Source organism: Perissodus microlepis, chromosome 17 (genome assembly GCF_051167445.1).
Source record: "Perissodus microlepis isolate ML-2025 ecotype Zambia chromosome 17, ASM5116744v1, whole genome shotgun sequence".
NCBI lineage: Eukaryota > Metazoa > Chordata > Actinopteri > Cichliformes > Cichlidae > Perissodus > Perissodus microlepis.
The window spans coordinates 31266557-31288871 of NC_140477.1; the positions used below are offsets into that span (position 1 = coordinate 31266557).

The 22315-nt window shown below is 40.2% G+C and overlaps 1 protein-coding gene across 1 annotated transcript in view; it reads left to right on the forward strand.

Annotated features, from left to right (window-relative positions):
• The first annotated feature begins 515 nt into the window (after positions 1-515).
• The window catches only part of col24a1 (collagen type XXIV alpha 1), an 84358-nt gene continuing 62558 nt past the window's right edge, over positions 516-22315 (forward strand). Inside the window, exons 1-3 of the mRNA XM_084909589.1 lie at positions 516-1082; positions 8063-8130; positions 15108-16486. Coding sequence (XP_084765715.1) covers positions 1030-1082; positions 8063-8130; positions 15108-16486 — 1500 coding nt within the window. The 5' untranslated portion in view covers positions 516-1029. The remainder of the gene's footprint in view (positions 1083-8062; positions 8131-15107; positions 16487-22315) is intronic.

Below are 22315 nucleotides of genomic sequence, written 5' to 3' on the forward strand. Positions count from 1 at the left end.
TTTAACATACTGCATGCTATTTGTTTTAGTAGTATTGTGATCATTATTTCATTGATACTGGCTTTCTACTTTGATTGTTGGATGTGTGATGTATGCTCAGAAACAGGCGACCATAATAATCCCATTTTCTGTGACGATTTCCTTATGAATGTGCATCAAGTGCACTTACAACTAACTCAAGCTCACTTATTCTGCCATGTAAAGTGTTAGTGATACTATTAGAGCCGCTTCAAAATTAAACTATTTTTAAAACTCAGCTTACACGCAGTGTCATATATGTCAAGTAAAGTAATTGCATAACATTTTGAACTGATGCCATCTGATGTTTTCTGTTTTACGTCATTATTTTTTGTGTTGGTTTGCGTATGTCTATGATTTACAATTTTTACGTGCATTTTATAACATTTTATAACTAAACATATTGAAAACGTGCACTCAAACTCCACTCAAAGAGTGACCGAAGGGCTCAAGACAAAACTCCGTCCGTGATGTCACGAGTCAGTAACCGGTGAAATCCAACACCACCAGCTGGTAGGATGGGGTTGTGATGGGCTGAGTACGGGTTCCCCTCGCATCAGTGCAAGTCAAGGCACATAGCAGAAGCCACCGCCTGGAGGCAAAGACGCATGGAACTGAATCTGCTGTGTTGGAGACCAAGAAGAAGTCGAGTGCTAATTCTGTGAATCCCTGAGAGCAGTCAAGTTTACACTGGTGCATACCGACTCGCTGCACTGCAAGTCCTTCTCTCCCCCCTATGCAACTGTTGCGCGTCTCCACTTTGGATAGAAATAGCTTGATCACTGCGCGCCGCAGAGCGCAAAGGATCTGAGGCTTTGGTTTTGAAAGAGTTTGGAGAGACCTCTCCTCAGGACTGCAGCAGCTACGATGAGGAAACTCTGAGGTGGCAGTTATCTCCGTCCGCTTTATGCTTCCTTTGGCTCTTACCAAAGGTTAGCCCGTGTGCAGGTATCCCCTTGAGTGTGATTCTGTTTTCACCCAGATCTCTGCTGCCTGGACAAATGCATACAAATGCATTTAGGAGCTCAACGGACAAGGAGTGGACACGTTTCCGCGGCAGCAACGTAAGTGGTCATTTGCTTAAGTACTCTGCAGATGTCAGACTATCTATGCGCTGAAGCTGTTTCCGGAACAGGTTTTCGCTTGATATGGCAACTGGGAGACTTATTTCTGTTCAGGTTCTTTGGCGTGTTTCCCTGACAGGGCGCCAGTTGACCAAACAAGTTTCAGCAGCTGAGCTGCACGATTGTGACACCAAAACGTGGCACAAACTATTCAGAATTTTAGAAAGTTTAAGCACGAGACGACTGAGCTCTGCTGTAGTTTTTCTCTTTTTAGGATGTCTTCAGCTCGATCCGTTCGACCTGTTTGTTCTGCATATTAGCTTCACTCTAGCTGTGCACGGACTGCTGCTGTTAAGCTTTACCATCCCCATCTGATACCTGTACTTTTCCACACACCCATGCATTTTAGCTTTGGAAGTTGGCTTTGATCCCACCATGTGAACATGCAGTCTAGGATCTGCTACAATATCATCTTTTTATTTGGCACCCACTCACACAGCTCCAGTAAGCTGAAGAATAAACGGTAAACCATGGAGAATGGGGATGAATGAGGCTGTCTTGTAAGTAATAATGCTTATTCTGTAAGTGATAAATTAGAAGAAGCACAGAAGCAAATGTCAAGGACCCAAGAGCAGCAAATGTGTCCATCTCTGTAAACGTGTTAAGGCTTTAGATGAACACCCTTAAACCCTAAACATTCCTCATGGGAGTGTGCAATATTGACATCTAGCATGCAGGTCTTGTTGTCCTGCTACATTCAGCTGGGGTCTGTGGAACATCAGAAATGTGCACTCCTTGAAAGAAAGAGTACTTCACAGGAAAAGCATTATCTTCTATCAGAAGTGAGTCCAAGTTGCCTGTACTCTATTATGAATGTCTTCCAGATATGATCTAAAAACAAAATCTGAGATCGCAAGACATTCTGTTATTCTCTGCTGATAGCGGTTGCTTGATGTAAAACAAAGTAGAGTTGAAACCCTATAAGAGATCCTTTTTTTGTCCTTGGTAGTGAATATGAGAGCCTTATGGGGAAAACTGAGGTGACTGGGGATAAATGTGGCCTCCCTTGAATTCACAGACAGAGTTAGTGTGTATGCATCAGTGGTTAACTGGCTCCTGAGCTCCAGACAATCACCCACTGTTGCAGGCATTGCTGCTCTATTGCTGCCAGTGCTAGAACTATAACACTGCAGAAACACAACCACTCACATACACTCTGGCTGAGAGTGCATGCTGACTCCTCAGCACAGGTTGGTACCTCCAGGTGGTTGATAATGTGAGCAGAAGTTTGCGATTGTCAGGTCAATGAGGCAGAAGGACAAAAAAACAGAGAATATAAAGGGTTTTTCTGCCAGCACATTATGTGTCTTTTTACAGAAGTTTATGAACATTTTTGCAAATGGTACAAATTTCAGTCCATTGTTAAGAAATACAGAAAAACATCAGCAAGAATTCATACAGGAAGTGAAGTGCTTTCATTTCAAAACGTTAATTGTTCTGTATTTTTACCCAGTTATTATGTTTTTCAGTGTACCACATGTCTACTGTGCATCTGAGTGCATGAGGGATACTTCCCTTGTCATTCGCTTTCGAAGTTTTACTGTCACTACATAAAGTACAAACTGTGTAGCTCCCTATGAGGCTACCCTAACATTTCATTATTATAATCGCTTTAATATGGCCAACAGCTTTTCTTTGCCATGTATTCTGGGTAAAATCGCACAAACACTTTGTGATGTGTTACATTATAGGGCAATGCTTCTACAGAAAAGCCTTCCTGTATAAGTTGTAGTGGACTGCATGACAGGATAAGTATTTATGCAAGAAAATGTCAAACTTTGCTTTCAATATAACTGGATAACAACAATACCAAAGTTCCCACCATCTAATGGTATTTAGCAGCTACTTATGTTTATCTGCAATGGAGCTAAGCAGACTCAAATTTGTGGTGCTCAAATCTGAGATAATTTATGAACCCTTATAGACACAACAATTTAACAGCCTGTGATAGACGGGCAACCTGTGTAGGGTGTATGCTGTCGCTCATCCAGTGTCAGCTTAGATGTGCTCCAGTCCCAAACCAAGCACAAGAAGTTAGGAAAATGGACAGATTGACAGGAAAGCCTTTACAAAAACAATGTCCTGGCTCATCTGGGTAATCGGCAGAGCTCACTATAAATGCCTTTAATAAGACTTCCACGTCCCACAGCTCAGGTTACCCTTTTTGAATTATTCTGTGCTACAATCACAGCCGCTCCACCTTCGTGCTGCAGTGTACGCACCTTCCCCGAATCACTGGCTGCAGGGATTTTGGCCTGTCGGTGTGAGTGAGTGTATTTAACCCTCCTAACATCTGAAGGTTTCTCTGCAACAGGGAAAGGGCAAATAAATAAAAGCCAGTGGAAGTTTACTCACGGGCCTTTGTCTGCTCACTGTTTTGTGAACTCAGTCAATCTTTACACTGGTCTGCCGTGACCTCTTGACTCCGAGTACCATTGGAGTGAGCTGACAAATGTTAGCCATGCTCATTAGAGGAGAGACATGGCATGCTCCTTATAGAAGAGTCAACTTAGATTCATGATGGCTTGGAATCATTGGTGGCTTGGAACAGTTAGGAAATCATTATCATTTCTAGCCTTTGCAAACGCTCCACTATTAGACAGTTCAATCCTGGAAACCTGCTGATTTGTTAATCATTTTTGCTGATGGCTATTTGGAGAGAGGACAACAAGCCCACTTAGTTATACCATAGTGAAGTTATTATGATAAGGGTACAGGTACTGAAGCTGTAACCCAGCCAGCGGGAACACTCTTTGGCAGTAGATCATTGACTTCATGGTGTCCAGGAATGTTTTTGTTGAGATTGAGAAGCAAAACATGCAGGAACAGAACACCTGATTTGCAAGAAAGTGATGCACTCATTTGGAAACATTTCAACTGCGTCATTTTATGTGTTATATCTGCTATGACATCCATGGCATTTTTAGACTGGGCTCAGCTAAGTCACACAACAGTAGAGGTTAGGTAAACGCTCCAAGGTAATGCTCTATAAACCTCAATCTTCTGAATAATGACTCCTCCAAGGAGTGCCAAAAGAGCTTCAGCAAACTTCAGGGGTTATGAAAAGTGGGATGGGTGAGTCAGGGTTAGTCTCATCAGGTTTGTTTAGATTGTCCTATTCAGAGCACCTTTTTTGCCCAAAGCGAAGTCAAACACAGCAGCTTTTGGATTTTTCACACCAACGCAGCTCAACAGCAGTTTTAGTGCTTCCAGTTTCTTGGAGATCCTCTAGAAGTTTGCTTTCAGAGCTGTGTGTGTAGATTAACAGCTTTGCATGCTTCGCTGTTACTTACTGAGTTGGTAAATTAGACATGTAAACAATGAACCGTGAAAGCCGCTGCTCACCTCCTGACCGACATTAATGATGAATGTTAAAAAAAATGAAAAAAAGATTCCAGTTCCTTATGAGACTATAAACAGAAGTGTAATAGGTTTGCTCCTATTTGCCAAGCGTAATTGAGCTTTTTGCCTCTCCATTTGACTCTCAGCCTTCTCCCCAGTTGAATGAACCATTGTTAGGGATCCAAGCTAATTTTGAAGGGGAGAAAGGAAAGATCTGGTACTGCTGGAATGATTCATTACAGAGTGGAGCTTTAAGTTGTGATTATTTATAGTCTTGACATGACACCCACTCCCCACATAGTGGTATTTCCGTTCGTCAACAGAGCACTGTTTGGGGAGCTTTGTCTTGCTTTCAGGGGTCTTTTCCATTAACTGCTAGGACGGGGAAACGTGCCGTAGCGGTACTGTCACATATAAGGGAATTCCCCTCTGATGAAAGATTGGATGTAGTCTGTTTTTCTTATTAGTCTGATATATCCCTTCCATTCTGTTTGCATGTCACAATAAAGGTTAAAGCACCAAACCAAGGTTCAGCAAGTGGGGAAATGGTCACCAGTTGTTTCTAAAAATGTGATGAAGCGATAGCCTGAACGTGCTCAGTGACAGAGCCTTAGAGATGCTTTAAATAGCCACGAACAAGAGACTGTGGGACAGACAGCAGGACAAAAAAAAAATGTCTGAATCAGCGTCACATGGATCCACACACTCTAAAAAGGAACGTTAAGTGATTTATTTGGTTTTTCCCCCTCTATCTTTGGTCTACTTTTAAAAGCTGCCAATGTCTAAACAGAACCAGCTACTCGTTGCCCTTATAAATGTCACTGTAATCCTCTCACAGTAGATGAATGACTGTATTCATATGTTTCCCCCCCAACTTGTTTTTTGTAACTTTTTCCTACTTTGGGAATACGTCTGCGTTACCAGCTGTGGAATGTCGCACCACATTCTCAATGGGGAACAGGTGACACACTCATTCACGGTGTCTCTACTTAAAGGCAGCCCTTTCCTTTTCCGTTCTTCCCTTGTTGTCTTTTTAATCTTCCCCCTCTTTTCTGCTTTCGATTATATTTTATTATTCAGTTCTGCAGGGCAAATATGGCTTCCCGTCTGGGGGTTGGGGGGGCTCTCTGTCAGAAAGTGACTCACACTGGGTTAATCTCATGCTCACAGGCCACCAAAAAGACTTGTTTGTAAGGCGCCTGTCATGCTGTTTGAGGCTGTCAGTCCCTGCAGGATTAAGGTGTGACAGCAACCTTTGACTGATGGCGCCCTGCATATTAAAATAGCAGGACTACTGTCTCTTGTACTTTGTACAGCCACCACACTGTGTCAGTGTCAGAGAAAAATATGACACCAGTTGCCAGAACAAGTTGTATAAGCAGGTGTTACTGTTTTCAGGGCTGCTGATGTGATTTGGTTTGAATGTCCAGCTTTACTGTAGATCAGTGGTTCTGAAACTGTGAGGAGCAGGGCCAATGCAGGCGGGACGACCAGGTGAAAAATGTTGAATGAATATGACTTCATGAGGGGATAAATAAGCAAACGATGATATTGTGCTGGAGCTTTATGTAAGTTGGATTCTTGTTTTTGTCAATGACTGAAGGAGGGTATTCCAGAAAACCTTGATGATAATGTCCTGTGAAGTATTTTGTTTGCGTTGCCTTTAAATCAAACCTTTACTAAAACTGGAGTTACTGCTTCTTCTTTTCTGTCTTCTTTTTGAGCTGCTTCTTCTTATACTTTTTTTTTCAGCTTTACTGGTGACAGTGTTAGCAAATGTTACCTTACCTTAGATTGTAAGACTTTATAACACATGTTCGACTGCCTGATCTGTAGTTCTGGACATTTCTAGACACGTCAATGTATATTGACATTTTTGCACGACATTTTTGCACAATTTTGGGTAGGAAGGTTTTACAGTGATGCTGAGGACCGGCTGTTCTGTGTTGTCTGCTGTCCTTTCTCTGTAGCTGTCTGGTGGGGAGTGCCACCTAGAGGTGGGGGTCAGTGAGGGTCAAGAGTGGAGTTATGTGACTCTTGTGCAGCAAAGTGACAACATGCAGTATGATTAATATATAACTTACTGTTTCATAAGCCTGTTATAGAATGGAACATATTTTAGTATTGGTAGCTTTTCAGGATATTTAAGGTTTTTGGTAGAGGAGATCCAACTTGAAAAAGATGAAAAGGGAGGCGCAACTCCTGTGTGAATGTTGGCTGTGGCATTTGCCTCTTTATGGTCCTTGCTTTGCCATAAAAAGCATTAAATTGTTATTAACCATGTGCCTTGGAGATCAAATCCATCATTGTCTGGAAACGATAAAACACGATGCTCAAATATTCTTTTCATCGCTTTTCACTAAGTCTTCAGGCATAAAAATGTCAAAGTGGAACGGCTTTTGAAACGGAGCAGTCACATTGTCTTTTAAGGGGCTCCAGCTTTCGTTTTTACTTGTTTCGACTAGTAATATCTACTCAGTATCAGCTACCACAGGAGAGGATGAATAGTTTTTCTTGTGAATGAATCATTTATCTGATGAATCTCTTGATTGTTTAGTGTAAACGAAAGGATTCATGTAAAAGCAGTCCTTATCAGCTAATTACTTGACAAGGACTCATTTTAATTCTCCTTATCTGGCTGTCTGTTACCTCTCCAGTAGCACTTTTGCTGTCTCGTTGCTCTCTCCTTCTTCTCTTCTTTCTCAAAAACTGACACTATTTTCAGAACCAAAATGATTATAATGTAACTTTAGCTCTCATTTTTTGATGTGATGATTAGATCATAAGCATGTTATTTATTATTTACATAGCATTAATTATTATTTGAACTCACCAAGCAGTATCAGATTATGTAAAGTGTTTCTTATACTGTGGTAGCTCACATACTGGGGTGGTTTGGAAGCTGAGCATTGACTATATTGCTTCAGTAAAGTCCTGCTTTGTGTACTTTTATTATAATTTTAAAGACTATTGCAACATAATAGTATTCAGTTTAATTCGGTTTTAGTTATATAGTACCATACAACAACAACACTCACCTTAAGGTGCTTCGTTTTGTAAGGTAATAATACAGAGAAAACCCCAGAAATTAGGTGACCCGCTATGAGCAAACACTTGGTGACAGCGGGAAGGAAAACCTCCCTTTTATCAGGAAGAACCCTCTGACAGAACCAGGCTCAGGGAGAGGTGTCGATCTGCAGTGACCGGTTGGGGGTGAATGGATGAAGACAAGGCAGAAGACGCATTGTGGAAGAGAGTCAGAGATTAATAATAACTAGCGATTAAATGCAAAGTGCTGTATAAACACAGAGAGGTGAATTAAGAAGAAACACTCTGTATGATGGTAAGTCCCCAGTAGCCTCGGCCTATTGCAGCATACCTAAGGGAGAGTTCAGGGTCACCTGATCACCTTAACTATAAGCATTCACAGCCATGCTAATTACAAATGGCCATGCTCCGCTGTTAGCATCAGTTAGTGTATCTTTATTAAATAAAGATGTGACTGTATGTTTAAAAAAGTGTCAGAGAGACAAACCCAACAACTAGTCATGAAACTGATCTTTGTTTTGTCCATCTAGGTGGAACTTTCTCCTGCTCCTGTCAGTATGCTCAGCAGCACTCTCTGGAGAAGATTACGTAGCTCAAGGTAAGCAACAGAACACTTATGCATAACTAAAAGTCAGCATTTTTTTTTTTTTTTATATGAAAGCATTTTATTAGATGCCCCCCACCCCCCTCTTTGTCACTAGGACATGTGACTCACTGACATTTGTCATATAGACAGTATAAAAGCTCCTGTCTGTACCCCACTCAAATCAATAACAGAAAAGTGATGCTATGTAACTCTTGCAGGGGCCCTATTGAAGCCGATCAGGTGTGAGCCAGGTTATTCACATTAAGTGAGTGGGGTGTCTGCTATTTATTGCATTCATGGCTTGTCAGTGACTCTGTTTTAACATTAGCCTCATGTTACCTGACATAAAAACCTCCTGACTGAGATTTCAAATAAATTCCATGTTATATGGTGTGGAGATTTTAATTCTTGGGGGAACACTGACATCATATTGGTACTTGGTGATGGCAGGTAGCCGGGTATATTTGGTCCTAAAACTAAAACGTCTGACTGATACATATCAAGACAGCATGCTACATATTGCATTGTGAGTTTAAAGTCATTAAGTACAAAACAAAACACAACAACTCAAATGTAAACTTTTATTTCAATGTAGGCCAGACACAGAATCAGCAGTGATTAGCACTCGCTAAGCAATTGACATTGCTGGATCCCCCCATTCAGTGCAGCAGCCCCAGTTCCTGATCGCAACTAGCTGGATAAAGAGTTGTTGAATCTTTTTATGGCTTGCACAGTAATAGTCAAAGAAGAAGTCCAGCAGTAGCTGCAGAAATGGGACCAAAATGCTAAAGAAAAAACAGGAAATAAATGCAGAATATATAAACTGACACACAGTTTTTAAGAAAAAAGATTTTTCTTCCTATAGCCTTGAGGCGACAGTTGTGATGAATTAGTGCTATATAAATAAAATCAATTTGAATTGAACTGTTACTCAGAAAAATGTAAGTATCGTCAATAAATGAGCCATATACAAACCGATATATGAGAACCGATATATACATATGCAAACTTTGGCGTCATTCTTCTCCTATTAACATATTTTTAAATGAAAAGAAACACGGTTACTATCAGAACACATAGACTAGGATTACATGCTTTTTTAAGTAGCGTATCTTTACATTTACACTGTAAGCATAACTTTCCTGGAAAAGTCAGAAGCTAAGATAAAATAAAACCACTGGAAGTGGCTTAAATGCAGATCAAACTACTCATTCTTGTAATGCTTCCAGTAATTACATCAGCTGATGCCACAAACTCTTTAGGGATCCTAAAGAACTCGTTAACTGGGAACCTTCAGAATGGTTCCTACAGAACTCCTCTAATGTTTACGATGCCTTGTTCATAATACAGCTCAACCACATCACACCCTATTTCTGCTTTTATGTTGGAGCACATACAGTACATATAGGAACAGCGAGTGCACACAGGAATTCCTCTTTAGCTGCTCTTCTGATCACTTTTAACCTTCTTCCTTAACATGCCCGCTCTTGCTCTCAGGGCCACGGCATGCATTTAAAAGCAGCATAAATAACCGCTGTACCTTTGTTTCCTCCCTCTCTGTTTTTTTTCCCTCCTGCTACATTTCTGACTATCAGTGCTCGCATCTCTATGGTCCATCAATGAAAATACTAAATACACCCATAATGTAAAGTACATGGCAGAAATGCACATACAATGGGAAGAGGAAATCTTAGCTTGGCATGTTTTGGCAGCTGTGCCTCACCTGGTCAGGTGTTGGGGGTGAAGTGATATTCATCTTTATTTTTAAACAGAGCAACAATGATGAGAAGAATTGAAGGTGAGAAGAGCTGAAGTTAGAAGGTGATCATAGATAGAGTTGTTATTTTTGCTGGGCTCTGCTCTATCAGTGGATCTACATTGATTTGGGATCTTTTAACTATAATCTCATCTCTCACCCTGAGTCTGACTTTCTTGAAAGAGTAAAGTCTTGTTGAATTAGGCACTGAAGCAATAATATAAAAATATGTCATATCCTGGGGTCTGTTTCCACTATTTCAGTATTGTCTTATCTAAGGCTGACCTCATGATGAGTCCTCACATAGACTATTTATGTGACTTGTCTACTGCCTCTTGCAGTGTCCCTCCCCTTATTCCATCATGCAACGCCATGTCCCCACGTATCACCCGTGATACGTGATGGCCCGCTCCAAGTAGAATCAATCCATCATAATGAGGGGAGGAGGAATGAACAGACAGCGCAAGAGCACCTTGTCTTAACGTATGACACAGATTAATTGGGATCTCATCTGACGTTACCTCAGGCAGTGAATGTGGGGGACATCACAGTGAGCGCTCAGATCGTCTGCAGACAGATACTCCTCCTATCAGAGCTGCATGACTAAAAATGCTCTGAAAGCACATTGTCTTTATCTCTATAGTCTTCTTTTCTTTACCTCTGCTCTGGCACCCAAACAGTATGACAGAAATGGGTTTCATCTGGTTCTTAACAGGTCTTAGAATGAGGTAAATACAAGCTGAGATAAACGACAGCACATCATATGAAACAAAATTAAAAATTAAGTGCACCCTGTGATTCAGGAGCTCAGTCTCTCATATCAGTGTGGAGGAACCCTGGGCCCAACCTTGTTTGCAATGTTGCTTCAGTTCCTTGTTTATTCTCTTTTATGGTCCCATCATAACATTGATTTTTTTTCTTTTTCAGCCATTCTGTAGTAGATTTGTTGCTCTGCCTGGGATCATTATTCTGTTGCACGACATAGTGTGAGGCAATATTGGGTTGTTAGGCAGTTGGCCTGCATTGGGCTCTAGAGTTCATGGTTGACTAAAAGAATAAGACAAGAACCTCATGGAAATCGAGGTTCCTGAACCTTCTTGTTTAGTTTTGGTAAATTAACTGTGCGTTAAGGCCAAAAGACATTGGTCCAGAAGTCTTGTGTTTTGTTCAGATGAAACTTTGGTTTTTAACGGGAAGACATTTTCTCCTTGAAACCATTCCAAGCGAGCCATATTTCTTCAGTCTTTTTCTAATTGTATTGTCATCAACATTAAAATTTAACACACTAACCGAGGTCTATATAGTTTCTCTGTGCATTGCACAGACTGACCTCCAGGAGTATTTATCCACTCCTGGGAAGATGGATTCCACACATTTGTTTGAAAATTACCTCAAGACCCTTCCCAGAATGATGCGCAGCAACAATTACTGATATATATTTTTTAAACGTTTGGCTTTTTGCCTCTATTGGATAATAAATACAGATGAACTCAGGAAGAGAGAGAGGGGAAGACATGCGGCAAAGGGCCACGGTCCGACTCAAACCTGCTGCTTTCTGGCCATGCAGCATGTGGATGCTCACGCACTTAGCTAAACTGGTGCACTGACTATTGCTCATTTAAGATCATTTCTGCTGTCGTTCCTCCTTGGCAATGTGTTAACACACCTGAATGCCAAAGACCTACAAAGTGCCAAAACATCTGCTTTTCACAGAGGTACTCACACTTATTGCTGTTCAGATCATCAAGTGCATCTGATTAGCGGCGCCTGGCTGCTATTAACCCTCTCAGTTCCTATGGAAGCAGTGTACTTAGTTTTTCACACACTGTTTCAGCATGCTGACTTAGTTTTTGTTACATGAATAATAACGTGGTGTAATATATCATGTTTTATTGCTTTTCCAATACCTGCTAAGAACTATCAAATTTTTATTATATCTTAAACCTTAGTGTTGAAAGAGGGTGCACTTTTTTTAACCTGACTACAACATTATGGGCAAAGTTAAAACATTAAAAAAATATTATTTCCCTGCATCTACATATTCACACCTCTAGAGGTCAAATGCTCAGTTCAGATTTTTCGTATTTTTCTAACTCTTCTAACTCTTCACCGAAGTCTTTTTGATAGCAAGAGTATAGAGCATGGAGTTATTAAGGGTATACAGAATGTTCTGAAGGATGCACTTTATGTCTGTGTCTCCAGGCGTGTACTGATCCCACTTTTTCTCTCAGGAAATTGATTCTGATGCCTTTTCTATATGCCGAGTAGCAACAAGCACAGATCCCAGTCTTCAGTTCTTGTTTTCAGACTAAAAAAAGCTTATAACACTTTAAGAAGACAATACTATAATATGTGGACACTGGTTTAGTTTGTTTTTTGTTTCCACTCACAGTAATACTACATTAACTGGCCCGTCTATCAAGCTGGTATTCCCAAATACGGTGGAGTCGTTTCTTCAGTGGAACGTAGTTTGTCAAACTGCTGCTGAGATCTAAACACTGAACAAACGCTTCTGTGTGACTGCTGTCTTCGTCTCCCAGTGCACTAACAGATACCTCCATGCTTTCTCTTGCATGTACACAAATAAGTGAGGCCATCATTTGTAATTCAGTTGATATTTAAAGTTTAAATATGTGTGCAGCATCCTTTAATCACAATCATGTACTGACATGTATGATCGCCAGTTTGCTGTTTTCTTGAATGCAAAGCTCGACAGAATGTGCTCTGTATGCAAGTTCAAAAAGGCTGTATGGAGGAGTTTCCTGTATTCTTTTAAATGTTTTTTTTTTAAAGTTTCCTGTATTCTGCTTACATGCTTATCTTGCCCCTGCTTCTCATCTGGGCTACAGCTGCATTTCTGTTGCTTGAAAAACATGGATTGGATCATTGGCATCATGCTGACATTGTTACATGGCCCTAATGGCTCACTAACTTTTCTTAGTCATTTAACTTCAAAAAGAAAATAACTCTTGTCCGGTCCCAGTTTGGGTTCAGTACGGGCAGTATCTCTAGTTAGGGCTGGATCAAATGACCCCAAAAGCATCTGTTAGTTACGCTGCTGCAGGCTCTGGATGCTGGGACAGTTCCAATGATGTGATAAGCACTTCTTCTCCAGTCCCTTCTTTTCACTCCTGATGCGTTTGTATGCCACTGCTGCAGTCATTAACTTGTCTCTCTCTTGTGTTTTAGCCTGATTATTTGGTCAAAAAAATAACAGTTTTGTAATTATTTCACATTTAATGCCATCTTTTGTCCATGAGCAACATGTTTAGGCATCTATAGAAGATTTTCATCATTTCATTTTTATTTGTGAATCTGTAAATGCGAATGCAAATATTTTTCTCAGTATTATTAAAAGAGAGAACTATCAAGGTTTGCATTCCTAAATAGTTTTAAAAGGAATAATATATAAAAAAAGAGAGGCTGGCTGATATAGGACTTAAAACTGATACCGATATTTGATGATATAATAAATCTGATTTTTTCGATATACTGGCCAATAGCATTTTTTTTCCCTTTTTGTACTGACACACAAAGCATAAAAAGGTTTTATTAACATTTGTTAAGTTAATTTTTATTCATGCAGGCTCTGCCCAACTCTGCTCAGATCAGCTACCAACAGGGACTTTGCAGAGTGCCCTCTGGTGGTCAGATTACACTAAATCAGCACTGATAACGTGGTTAAAGACTCATCATCACGTTTTTTCTTTACTTTTAGCCCGCCATCCAATTTAAGGGTTATGCCACAGCTGCCTATATTAAAAGTTTTGGTAATTCCTTTATGTTTTGGTTGTAATGGTTTGTCTACTGCAAGCTTGAAATTATGATTTTAATGCTAAAATATAATTGTTGTTATCTATGAACTTCCAAATTTACAGTTTTACAAAAAAAAGTACTAAAGCAAACTGTTACTTAGTCATCAGGATGCGAAGTGAAAGTTATTAAGTTGTATTCCAGAACAGAAAAATTTACTTTAGCGGTTGAATGTTATGCTCAATTAAGTCCAGACTGCTGGCTAAAATTTGGGTATAAAAATGTGAATTCAGTTTTTTATTAGCGTCTGTTACACACTGAAGGACGACAGGGTTCATTCAGGTGCACATGAAGATTTATTGCGCTGAAACACAGCAAAACAATTCAGTGTTACTGGCGGCTTCCATTGTAATAACTGGCCTGCGTTACTTTTGTAGCATTACGTGTAATGGCCCTGTATTAATCAGCCCTTAACACATAGAGAAATTGACCAGTAAACAATAGACAACATAACATGTACTGGCTGGTCTATTTCCTATAACTTTAACTGAAACCAGCTAACAGTTTCCTTTCACATTGCTGATGGAACAACACGGTTACAGAGATTAATACAGGAGGCTAACATGACTTAGCTAGCGCACAAACGTTACTAGCATTACCCACAGATAACGTGAAACAACTCCCTTATTCGTTCACATTAAACACCATATAAACAAGAATTACACTCCAAACATGTTAAATAAGCATCAACTTTACATAAATGTATGTAGTGCTCGTATATTGCTCTCACCTGAAACACAGCAAAACAATTCAGTGTTACTGGCGGCTTCCATTGTAATAACTGGCCTGCGTTACTTTTGTGAAGGATTATTTTGCCAGTTACCCGTTTGGCTGAGCCGCCACTGCCACCTACTGGCGAAACTAAATATCGCCCTAACATCACATCAGGTGGGAGCAAATGAGCTTTTCGCTCTGTGTTATGATGCAAACTATTGTCACAACAAATCGCAAAAAAAGATGATGGGGGGGTGGGCACGAACACATAAGGAACACATCTGAGACTTGTTCTTAATGCTCAAAATACTCAGGGTGCCACACGTCACATGACACATTTTTTTTTTTTTATGACGATGCCAATCGATCAGCAAAAGACCTACCGATAAAATAGTTCGATGCAAGTAAAAATGCAGGCTTTTAGTACCTGTTGAATAAGTTAATTCCCCACTCTTTTTGTATCAGAGATATATTCTTAGTAGTTTTTTTTTTTGAGTTTTAATTCTTGAAATAAACAAGGTTTTTATTAGGAATTTAAGTTGAAACGTCAATGTAACCTGGTGTTGAACCGCCAGCTTTGATTGAAATACAATTGAATGTATTAAAACTGTTTTGAAACATTTTTGTGATTTGTACATTTTCATGAAATTGTGTAATTCATTCTCAGCATATTAATCTTATAAATATTTCTGTCTCTGTCCTTTAGGAGTGGATATCCTTTATCGATTGGGGCTTACAACTCAAAGCCACACAGACGATACCTACGAAAGGACAAGCTCACAGCCTCCCACTTATGCAAATGTTCCCTCACCTTTCGATGGCCCCTTTTCTGGATATGGGGTGTTGCTCGACTCAAACTCCCTCTATGAGGCGCCAGTGCCCAATCTATTCCCTTCAGAATTTGGCGAAGAGTTCTCCGTTATAGTTAGCCTAAGCTCCTGGCGAGCAAACAATGCATTTCTTTTTAGTATCAAGGACGGGAGGGACCGGTTGCGTTTTGGCATTCAGTTGCTGCCACGCAGAGTGGTGGTTTATACTGCAGAGAAAGCCTCCATCTACTTCAACTACAACTGGCAGGATGGGCGCCTGCACCCTTTTGCTGTTGGGGTTCGTGCACGTTCAGTGTCCTTCTATGCGAATTGTGGAGGGGTGCAGCAGTGGGAGCAAACCCTGGGGAGATCTCAAACACTGGGGGAATCTGGGGGTGTCTTCACTCTGGGAAGGATGAACTCCAAGGCGGCACCATTTAGTGGTCAAGTCTGCCAACTGGATATCTATCCCTCAGCCCAAGCTGCCGCGCACTACTGCAAATATCTTAAAAAACAGTGCCGGCTGGCCGACACTTACCGATTACATTTCCCACATTCTGATTCGGATATTGTGGTGAATGACCCCCCTTCTAGCCATTTGACAAAGTCTCCTCTTGGAGTAGCAGCTACTCAAAATACACCCGTCGGATCTACAGCAGCCATTAAACTATCCCCAGATCGTTTGGTCACGCAACATTCAACTCTGAGCCCACCAATACGACCTCATCTGGGGGACCAAGAAAACATTTCCACATTGGAACCATTATCCCACTCTGCCACATCATCACTCCAGCTTTATAGCCCCACCGTAACTACGCCAAGTAGTCAAGCAGCTCTGGGTTTTGCCTATAGCACAACAACCACCACTACCAAAAATGTGTTGGCTAAAGACACTACGCCCCAGGAGGACACTGAACACTCTGAAAACAGCACAGAAGAAGAGAGAAATTCCAGAAAACAGCCAAGTCCGGATGCCACTACAGGTGTTGTTTCCCTGGTCAGACAGAGCCAACTAAAGGAAGAACTCAGGAACAACTCCATCACAAGCTCTAGGGACTCTGGCTCCACAAGCCAAAATTTCCCAGAGACTCATCTGAGAGCCAACAGCACTACTTTGTACAGGGAGAATCAGGTGGACACCTCAGAGCAGCATGATTTGGATGGCAGCTATGATGATGTAGACATGGGAGAGTATGATTATGGATATGAGGAGCCAGAGTTCTTCTATGACTACCAAGATGGTTTACATGGCCCCAAAGGAGAGCCTGGTCCTCCGGTAAGTGACTGAATTTATGAATCACAAGCAGAGAATTAGTGCTTATAGAGAGCACTGATGTGCAAACCAGTGCATTGCTATGTATATTTTAGAGTAAAATTCAGAGTGAGCCACAATGTGGCTTGATTACACTCAGGAGACATGCAAAATGTTTTGGCTGTGAAATGTAGTGATTTAAAGGTGATGGCATGTCCAAGCAGTGTGCTTTTTTTTCCTGTATCTACAAGTTGTTAAGTACTGCTAGGTATTTTTGCTCTTATGTCAGAGGATAAATCTTTGGAGGACTGGAGCTATACCCCGGGATTTAAAAAAAAAAAAAAAAAAGCACTTGATCCAGGCCATGATGTAAGCTAGTGGCTCTGGACACACTTGTAGTTCATGAGTGCGGCTTATGTTTCCATGTGTGAGATGTGTTGGGCATTCTTGGTGCTCGGTATAAACATGTGAGTGTATAATGATGCAGAATGACTGGATTCATCTTTCTGTACTTACAGCGCCTGCAGACCTGTAGGGAGAGACACATCTTATCCAGCATCGTTGTTTCAATTTATCTACCTGTCCCAGAGCCTAATTGAGCTATACTGCGGTATTTTGTCAAAATTACACTCCCATGCTGCTATACTTTATTCTCAATAATGTTTTGAGGGAAACATATTTTGTCCATATCATCTTCTCGCTCTCCTACCCTTGTTTCCTTTCAGGAGACCAAACATTAACCAAATGTTATGACTCTCGTACCCAAGAGAATGGACGAGAATCTTCTAACATGGTTAACATTGTCTCATGACTTGAAATGTGCTTCCAGTGTCCTGTCATGGACAGGCTCTTTTCTTGGAGAGAAACTAAAATTGCCTTAAAACAGAATTAAAGATGGACTTTAGTTCTATGGGAAAATCATTTTTGGAGGCATAATCGAGCATTGTGAACATGACACAGTTTAAGCCACAGGGCTTTTTCCAGCGGATCGTATTTTGGCAAAAATGTTTAATTAGCCACAATGTTTGTCCTTCGGTGCTGTTATCTTTGACAGTTTGTGTGTCTTGGCTACTCTGACCGCTTAGATGCAGGCATGTTTTGAATGCTGGGTCAGCTGAAGGTCAGTGGCTAGCTCTTTGTTTGAACTTGAAGACAAGCTGGCCTGTTTCCTCAAGAGAAGTATTTACAGTTTTTCAGCCACATAACTGGACGAGTACAGGTGGCCTCCTGCACTCTATTTAATTTGTGCTTTAGCATTTTTGCACTTTTTTTCATTAAGAAAATTCAAAACAAGCAAAGAAGCAGCAGAAGAAAGCGTGTCTTACTTTCCCCTTTGTCTATAATATGATGTATATGATTTCTTTTACTCACAGTGACAAAAAAAAAAACAATTTAAAATGACTCACTGCTTCAATATTGGCCCAATTTAATGACACAACATTATGAGTAGGTTGACCCCACTGCAAAAGTCATGCCCAAGCTCTGAGGACTGATGGGAGCTTATCATTTTTAGCGTTCTCTGAAGTTTCAGAAGGAAACCAAGTTTTTAACTGACAATAAAAGCACTTTGAGAATATTAGGAGTTTGTAGTTATTTCAGTTTGAGTTGTGCAAGTTTGGACTACTCTGCTGTTAGAGGTCATTTGAAAATGAGACTGTGATTGCCAGTCCTCTGTGAGACAATGAGCTAATATAGTAACATGGAACTCCACAGCACATGTCGGAAGTTAATGTTGTCTTGACTACTATACTCGGACTTTCATCAGCTTTACACTTCACTTCTCTGTAGAGCTTGGGTGTCATGAGCACGTAACAAAGGCCCCTGCTTTCTGCAACACGTATGGATGTGGGTTGTTGCGCATGGAGTAGGCTATGGATTGCATTGTTTTTGTAGCTCGTTCTGAATTAGGATGTAGCTTTGTTTAGTTAAGTGGGCCACGGGGTTGGCTGGACTTTGGCTGAGCTAAATCACTGTCAGTTTTGCTACTCCTTTGCCTATGACCTTAAGATCATGTTGCATGAGATAAACCCTTTTATTCTAGTATTCCCAGAATATTTTACTTCCATACGAACGTCCTTGGTCCGGGGGCTTTGCTAAAAAACAAAAAATATCAACAAAATATCAACAAAAAACCTTTACTGTATTTTTCGGACTATAAGGCGCACTTAAAATCCTTTAATTTTCTCAAAAATCGACAGTGTGCCTTATAATCCGGTACGCCTTATGTATGGATTCTGGTTATGCTTACTGACCCCAAACCAGTCTTATGTGGTACATGGCGCTCAAAAATCTGTCAAAAAATGTTTTAGTATGACTTTGGTAAGCTATGAAGCTTGATGGATTGTTGGAGCATTACGGCTACCATAGTCAGGAGCCTCGTGGAGTAACCCGGGTCAAGCTCAGGTCCCAAAGTCAAATAAACACTGCGGCATCACTGAGAGTTAAAAACTGTCTAAATTCTGTCATGAAATGAAAACAGAATTTATTAAACTTAACTTAACTTAAGCTTAACAGAGTTAGAAGTTAGCAGGAAGTTAGCTCGCTAGTTTCCACCTAAACATGACATTGCATGTTCTAACTGAGAGATTTGTGAAAAATTTTTAATGTACAGCTCTGCTATCACTTCAGACATAAATGAAGACAGAAAACTAAACAACAGCGACGTTTGTAGGGTTACTGAAGTTGGACTAGCTGGTATATAATGATGAGCTACGTGATCGCTAGCGACACAGCTATGTTAGCATAACATAAACACAGTGAAGCTAGAGGATGAACGCTAACTTTTTTCCACTCCATAAAAATTAACATGAAGGTTCCCAATGGTTAGAGACAAATGCAATCGCATGGCAGGATGCTGTAAACGGACCAAACTTCAGTCAGGAGCAGTGTTGCCAACTTAGCGACTTTGTCACTATATTTAGCGAGTTTTCAGACCCCTTAGCGACTTTTTTTCTAAAAAAAAGTCGCTAAAAAAAGACGTGAAAGCGCGTATCGCTTTTACTCTCAACAAGGTTTAAAACTACTTATAAACACACACACAAAGTAACTCCACCAGAGTGCCTATTTCGGGTCACTTTTGCCGGTCCAAGCCCAGGTAAAGGAGCAGGGTTGGAATTGTGACATTAAAAAAAACAATAATTGCTAAAAGAAATTTAATTTGTAGTTCTAAATAAACTCTAAATGCATTTAGGACGTTTTTTACTCACTTTGTCTCTTCCACGATGTTATTTCTCTCTCCAACAACATAGGTTACAATTAGATTAGCATGACCAATTATGCAAATTAGGCGATGACGTCATTTAGCGACAGCGATTTTCCTTACTGAGGAGTTGGCAACACTGGTCAGGAGAACAACTAAGATAATCCATCCACAATACGAGGTTAATCATTAATATACTGCAACAACATGGGAACAGAGCAGCTGCGAGAGAATTCAACATTAATGAATCAATGGTGCGGATGTGGAGGAAGCAAGAAGAATGAGTTGAGTCAAGTTTGACTTATCTGACTGTTTTGCGCCTTATAATCCAGTGCGCCTACAGTATATGTTTAAATGGCAACGTGCTTTTATAATTTCTTTCTGCCCACATCTCTGGTTTGCTAACTTGGCCCCACATGCTGATCGTCACCGGCTGACCTTTCTAGAAAAACAGCACTCAACAGCACCATCTGGTGGTCCGATAAAATGTACACTTTATATTTGTTGCGTGTGTAAGATATTGATATTTGGTGTCTTTATGCTTATACGGTATTGCAATATAAAACACTGAAATGCTGTTATACTGTTCTGCTTTCATGTGTTTGATTGGCCTGAACAGGTCACTGGTTGTGTCCAATGTCTCTTTATACATTTTTTTTGCCTCAGCTATTCCATGTGTTAATATTGAAATATATGAAAGTTGAAATCAAAGCTGATGCTTGGTTTTTGTATTTATCAGGTCCAGCTTATCCCAAATAGCTCTTAGAAATTAAAAAAACAATCCCAAAACAAGAACTCGAGTCTCAGGAATCTCACCAAATCTTCATTTATTTTATTTATTCATTTATTATAACTTTATTTATTCAGGAAAAATGACTCTTTGAGATTCAGATTTTCTTTTATAAGAGTGTCCTGGCCCAGAAAGACAGCAGTATAAACAAAAGACTTGCATAAACTATAACAAAAACATACACAAATACACATAAAAAATTGTTTTCACTGAAATGCAGCCAATAAAAAAAAAAAAAAAAAAAATACAGGACTGGAGTGAAATTCACTTATTTATTTCCTCCTTCCCCTTTGAAAGTAAGTTGCTGTGTGTAAACAACGTACATTGGTTTGTGTGAATCAACTCAACTTTATCGCACGCAGTTAAAAAGAGTTCTTCAAAAGAAGATTCATTTTGCCCTTCAACTTTCAAGAAAATTGACCTTTTCACTGGACACTGTTGAATATTTGACCCCTATCTTGGCAGCACAGATGAAGCCTCTGAATACGGTCATTTTAGTCGATCAGTGCCTCCGTTTCTTTAGGCCCTGTTGTTGTGGTGAAGGCGGTGGTGTGCTCACACTTTCCATGTCTCTGTATGTGGGAGTCTGAAGGAACAAACAGCTGTTTCTTTATTTATGTATCCCTCTCTGCCCATCTACTTCTCTGACAAGAGATGCTCCAGAGTGCCCTAAAAACACTGAACAGTAAACAGTCTTATCATCTAGTTTTGGGAATATTAACACTGTTTTGGGGGAGAGAAGGAAATGGTGTACAAGTATTTCTTACATGTGACTCTGACCTTTTCCCAAAACATTTAAATCTTTCTACACAGCTAAGCAGAGTGAATTTAGTGCATATGTCTGGCACACAGCCCTGTTAAAAACTAAGTACACCCTATTGCTTCCATAGATGGAAAGTAGCAGCTAGGTGCTGCTAATCAAATGTGCTCGATTGATCGATTATCAGCAAGTGTGCGCATCTTTAGCAGAAAGCAGAGGTTTTGGCAGTCTGCTGGTCTAGAGCTTTCAAGACTACACAAGACCGCAATTTTCCCCATGTTCCAGCAAATTCACCTCATGGCCAGACCTTGCAATGCTCAGAGAAACTGCAAAAAACCCAAGAGCTACATCTCAGACACCAGAGGTGCCAGTTAGCATGTTAAATTTCATGGTTATAGTATATATCGAAAAGGACTGAACAAGTACAGCTTGTTTAAGACAAAGTCTCTTATTTCTACAACAAACATGGCAGCACAGCTGGGGTTTGGTGTGTTTGAATAAACCAGACGAATCCTGGAACAAAGTCCTTTGGACAGAAGAGGCCCAGACCTCAGCCTAAGTTGGCAGGTGATATCATGTGGTCATTTGTCAGGTATAGATTTTCTGGTTTCTACTTAAAACTCCTTTCCACACATTTGGCTTATAATGTGAAGCATTTGATAAACAGGATGTAAGAGAATTTTGAAAGGGCGCATTTTTTAAATAAATGAGCAAACAAATAAATAAATAAAAGAAAAAGCTGGCTCTACATTTGGACTGTATGAGCTCACTAAGTTTCTAACAAAACAAAACCTTGAATGATAAAATATCTGCCCATCATATCCTTAATTACATTTGTTACTTAAACTAGAACTGAATGCACATGCTTATGTTTCCTATTAACTTCTTTAACTTCTTGATTTCTAAGCACAGGCAGGATTTGTTGTTCTGCTTCCATTTTGGCCAATTCAATGCTGTTTAGCCCTGTATACTCTATGCATATACTGGATGGTGATTAGGAATAGTCTAGTCGGAGAACACTTTGATGCTTTACTTGATCAGGACTTTCTTGATTGGGCTTTTAGATGCAAACATTTGACTCTTTTCTTTAAACTTTGCAGCTCC